General features: G+C 34.8%; 1 protein-coding gene across 3 annotated transcripts; it reads right to left on the bottom strand.

The window, feature by feature from the left end:
* On the bottom strand, positions 716–4245 carry LOC107629154 (receptor-like protein kinase HERK 1). Of its 3 annotated transcripts, none has more exons than XM_016331864.2 (2): positions 3656–4245; positions 716–3547 (listed from the first exon to the last, which is right to left on the bottom strand). In XM_016331864.2, exon 2 carries the CDS (start codon positions 3459–3461, stop codon positions 957–959), a length of 2505 nt encoding a protein of 834 aa, XP_016187350.1. In that variant the 5' UTR covers positions 3462–3547; positions 3656–4245; the 3' UTR covers positions 716–956. The 3 variants fall into 3 exon arrangements, with proteins under 3 accessions (XP_016187350.1, XP_020973477.1, XP_020973476.1); XM_021117818.1 differs by having other exon boundaries at positions 716–2832; positions 3656–4244; XM_021117817.1 differs by having other exon boundaries at positions 716–3219; positions 3656–4244.

Consider the following 5496-nt stretch of genomic DNA (forward strand, 5'->3'; position numbering starts at 1 on the left):
ATACTTAGCAGAAGAAACATCCATATATATTAATTCGTAAAGATTTTGAATTCACCCAAAGTTATTTGGCTGATTTTTGGCTAATACCCTTTTGGTTCCCTAGCATTGCTCTTATTTATAGGGAGAATTAACACATGCAAAGTGTCATGTACTCCCAATAAAAAACCAATATTCACTCTAATTAAAAAACACCTTTAACACATTTGCTCGAACATTACCAAAACATAATCACTCAAAAGTAGCTGCTAATCCTGAGTTCGTTGTTTACCTTCCAACATGAGAATTAGGTGATGATCTTCTGCAACTACTACTTTCTCTCTGTTCGTTTTTCTTATTTTTTGTGTTCTTTCTTGGTTCCCAGGTAGTTAGGATCTGAGGTTTCTCTCGCTCGAAACCTTACAGTAGGAGTGAGCGCTAGTATTCCCATTCCGATAGCAAGACATTTCTTCATCTCTGTTAGTTTGAACCCCTTGGTGTTTCATATTGATTCAGCGTTAGATGTTGACTTGGTCTAAATCTTGATAATACATGTATTCTCTTGCAGGAAACAAGTACCACTGACGATTTTCTTAGTTATTATTTATTAATTAGTTCTTAGCACCCAAATGATTTAGAGAAATTTAACTTTAGCTTATCTTGCTTATGGTAATTTTTTTTGGATTTCTCAATTTCCCATAATTTACTTCACAAAAAGTATAGTTGAAGGCATAAGAGAAATACGGTAACACAACTTTGCTTTCATTATCAACATAATCCACTCCAAAGCCCCACAAAACCATATACATAAACATAGTAAGGATGTGTTGTTAACTTGTTACTAATTGAGCAAAATATGCTTGGTAGACTTGGTCTTTTTTTACTTTATAAATCTACGAAGTGCCTCAATTCCAAAAAACATACTAAGAAATGCAGGAAATGCAAAACTTATAAAGACGTGTAGAATATATATTTGAAAGTCATCGCCCTTCAGATTTCACCAGCTGTGAGAACACCTTACTCATAGAAACACCAGAAAGATCATTAAGGCTTGGAAATTCAAATTGAGCGGCCGAAACGCTTTCTTCGCGGCTAAAATTGTTGATCTGGGGCGAGAGATCGCCGATCATGTTGGTGCTATTTTCTTCCGGATCACCTTGAAAAACAGCCTCCTGAAGTTGGAGAGCATACTCTAGATTCCACAAGACATCTCCTATAGAAGGCCTATCAACACCGAATTCAGCTAGGCATTTCTCGGCTGTTTCGCCAAACTTCCTGAGAGAATCCGGTCTTATTTTCCCGGTCAATGTAGGATCTATGATCTGTTCCAACTGACCTTTTTTCTGCCACTTCAACGCCCATTCTGCCAAGTTCACCATTTCCCTCGATAGGGAAGGGTCTATGACCGGTCTTGCACAAAGAACTTCAAAGAGTACCACCCCAAATGAATATACATCTGACTTCTCAGTTAGTTGTTGTCTTCGGAAATACTCCGGATCAAGGTATCCAAAGCTCCCCTTGACAGCTGTGCTAACATGAGTCTGGTCAATTTCCGGACCAGTTTTTGATAGCCCGAAATCAGCTACTTTCGCCATAAGGTTCTCATCAAGTAGGATGTTTGCAGACTTCACATCGCGGTGAATTACCGCCTTTGCATAGCCGGTATGAAGATAATGAAGTCCCCGAGCAGCTCCTATGCATATCTCAAGCCTCTCTTTCCAACTCAAGCTTGGAAGACCGGAACCATACAAATGACTCTTAAGAGTTCCCTTCTCCATATATTCATAAATCAATATCATTTCATTCATTTCATCACAATATCCAATCAGTGACACCAAATGTCGATGCCTGAATTGAGACAACATTTCGATTTCAGTCCTAAACTCGGCTACACCCTGTTGCGACCGAGGATTCCCTCTCTTAACTGCAACTTTAGTTCCATCACTCAATTCTCCCTTGTATACTTTGCCAAAACCACCTATGCCGATAACCAAATTCTCATCAAAACTGTTTGTAGCTTCCTGAACAGCCAAGAAAGGAATGCGGTAGCCACAATTTGTGGCCGCACTTGCTGTTGTGCCATTAGAATATTTACTTCCTATGGTGTGAGAAGTTCCATCATTGACAGATATTGGAATCCATGTTTTTGAATGTCTTTGCTGTGCCAACTTCCTCCTTTTCATGTATATTACAAATAAAACTCCAATCAAGACAATCACACTACATGCCCCGAGAATCGAACCAACTATCACCCCAACTTTCTTAGAATTCGAACCAGAACCACTTGTTACAGGCACCATTGTAGCTGTACTAAGACTGTTCATAGAGTTGTTCATTTTCATGATTTCCAGCCCATTCAATATGGCATTAGGATACTCTGTATTTGTCAGTGATGGACCGATACTCACACGAATTCGGTTGCTAACAGTTGGGAGAGTAACCAAATCCTTAAAATATGGAGCAGCCAAAACATTATTAGTTTCTGTACTGAGATCAAGATCCTTGGCAGCATAAGAAGAGTCAATGTAAACATTGAAATAGAGTTCATTAAGACTTCTACTGATTACATCACAGAAATGAAGCCTAAGAAAGTACTCAAATCCAGGATCCACATCAAACTGCCATGTCACATTGAAAATAAACCGGGGATCGTACATCGAATTCATCTGTCTAAGAGTACCATAGACAACTGGTGGAGCAGTGTTTTCGGTTGGCCCACCTTCTGTGTACTTAACAGCAGCAATGTTTGAATTACTAGTTGCAAGGTTTGAGTTTATAAGGAAGCTCTGATCCGGAACCCAAATTCGTTGAAGGGTGTCATTGTCGGCAGAGACTTTGGGACCACCCATGTTAACCCTGTAAACAGTCTCTAATGCTTGTGAATACAACCCATAATAAGGTGCTAATGATGGTTTTAAGGTGTAAGCATCATCAACAATGAGGTCATCTGGAACTGAAACAACTTCAATTGCATTGACAAAGGCTATTGAGTTGTTTGATGGCATGAAAGTGATCACAAATGTGTCTGAGCTCACATTCAAAGAGAACTCCTTCATAACAGGATTCTTCTGGACACTGAAGTTACCAAGAAGTATAGTATCTTGTCCGATAACAGCAAAATTTGCAGTACTCAATTTGTACTTTCCAAAATCAAATGGAAAGAAATAAAGCCTGATCCAATGTCTCCCCTTTTGGTTAATAGGGAACGTGTACTCAGAGGATCCGACGAAAATCCTCGCCGTCCTATAGAGAGGGGAATCACCATTTAAATTCAAGGTATTAGCAAGAATGTCTTGATTGGTGGAAACCAAATTCTTAAAAAAGCTATCTGCTGCGAAATTTCGACTACCTACTGTAGTATTGGAAGGTGATCCACAGTCTATAAGGTAATTATCTATAGGCACAAACTTTCCAGCAGAACAAAATAAGGGCAAGATTGACAAGGCACATGTTAATAAACCAAGTTCTCTAAAACTCCACATCATAGTATCCAGTTAGGAATTCAAACAAAACCCCAGTTTTTCAAGTTGCAGCCTTGTAATTTAATCCTAGGAAGAACACTTCATTCACACTGGTACATGCAATAATAGAAACAAATGAAAAAGAATAATAAGGTTCTAGTTTCTAAACTACTAAACTAATCTGAAACTGCAATAGTAAGTAGAGTGAAAGATGGCACCTTTAAATTTAACGGCTTTCAGCTCCTCCATGGTGATGATGATGATGAACACAAGGCAGATAGCACAGAAGGCACAAATCTGGAGTACTCTTTTGTTATTTATTTTGAAAAGGATTGAAAGTGGAAATGGTAAAGAGAGAAGATCACGATCACAATCACAATCACAATCACAAGCATGTTCAACAAGAATCTATATATGAGAGGACAAGCTGGTATGGAAAAAGAAACTTAACACTGACAACCTTAACTTTTCCCTTTCATAAATATGGTACTAGTACTAGATTCTTCTATGCACTCAATTTATTTATTATTTTATTTTTAAACAAGCAGAGGGGAAAAAAAAAAACAAAAAGCAAAACTGCAAGAGAGTTCTGAAGAACATGGTCAAAGGGTTGGTGGTACAAAATTGAAATCAAATACTACCAGCTAAGACTACTTCTGAGGTGATTTTGTGTGAAGAAATATCAACAAATTAAATAAAATAAAAGAAGAGGAAAGAGAGAGAAATGCAATAAGGTAAGATAGGTGAGTTGGTAATAATGATATCTGGCTGGGAAAGCAATAAAAGATGTGTTACTGCTAAGTTTTGTAACTTGTTATACAATGAACATATATAAACGTTTCATTTTCATATCTTCGGTTGTTTTTGGACTTTGGTTTACAGTTTTGCACTTTGCAGCCTTTGACCAGAAAAAAGAAAATAAAATAAAAATACAAATCCTAATTTAAAATTTAACCTTTTAAACTTTTTATTTTAATTTTAAAAATTTTAAATAGGTTCAATATTATTTTACAGTTAAATTTAATACGAACAATTAACATATTTAAGAGTCAATATAACATTCGATTTTAGTATATAAAGAAAATCAGATTATTAATTATCACTAATATAAAAGTTATTTCGTTAATTATTCGAATTAAATTTAACGATAAGACAATATTAAATTTATTTAAAAAATTTTAAAACTAAAATAAAATATTTAAAATATTAAAAACCAAATTAAAATTTAACTTAAATATTAAAATATATACACCTAATATAATTAAAAAACATTAACTTTGGTAATATTTTTTGGAACGCCATAACACATACTAAAATGCACGTATTGTAAAAGTCGAAGATTACAAAGATAAGCAATTCTTATTCGAAGGAGATAAGGTAAGGTGATATTTTTATTGGAAAATGTCGTGGCATGCAACAATTATATTATATGTCGTATAGGGAAAGCAACATTTTTTTTAAAATAATTGGATTGCATATGGTTTTCTGAAGCGCAATTAATTTTTTCCCTTTAATTCTGAACCAAACATTCGTAAATATATATTTTTTAACAAATTTGTTCTGAATTCTGATCATTCCACTATCACTATTATGAGAAAGCTAATGGAAATAGTTTCTACCCAGTTTTTTTAACACTTGACAAAATTCAGTGTGATTTCTTATTTTTTATTTTATTTTTTATCTTTAATTTTATAAGTGAGATCAAAAATAAATAAAAAAGATAATAATAAATAGTTAAATTAAACATTACACACTATCCAGTTTTTTTTTCACTGAAAAGGATCTACCCCGAAAACTAATAAACAAATAAATAAAAATATTGGTTGCAATGCCATTGGTGAGTAGTGGACCATAGTAGAAGCATGCATGCTATAATAATGCCATTTGTTCAGGGCAAAGAAATAACGAAAGATAAGCATGAGATTCTAAGATAGTGATGACACTTTTTAATTAAATATCGTATGGCCACTTTCATGCATTTTCCAAATATATAATTGATAATTAATCTGTCTTCACTCCACATCAGTTCTCACATTGTTTTAATGTTTTCAGTAGCCTG

This window comes from Arachis ipaensis, chromosome B03 (assembly GCF_000816755.2).
Source record: "Arachis ipaensis cultivar K30076 chromosome B03, Araip1.1, whole genome shotgun sequence".
In the NCBI taxonomy this organism is placed as follows: Eukaryota; Viridiplantae; Streptophyta; class Magnoliopsida; order Fabales; family Fabaceae; genus Arachis; species Arachis ipaensis.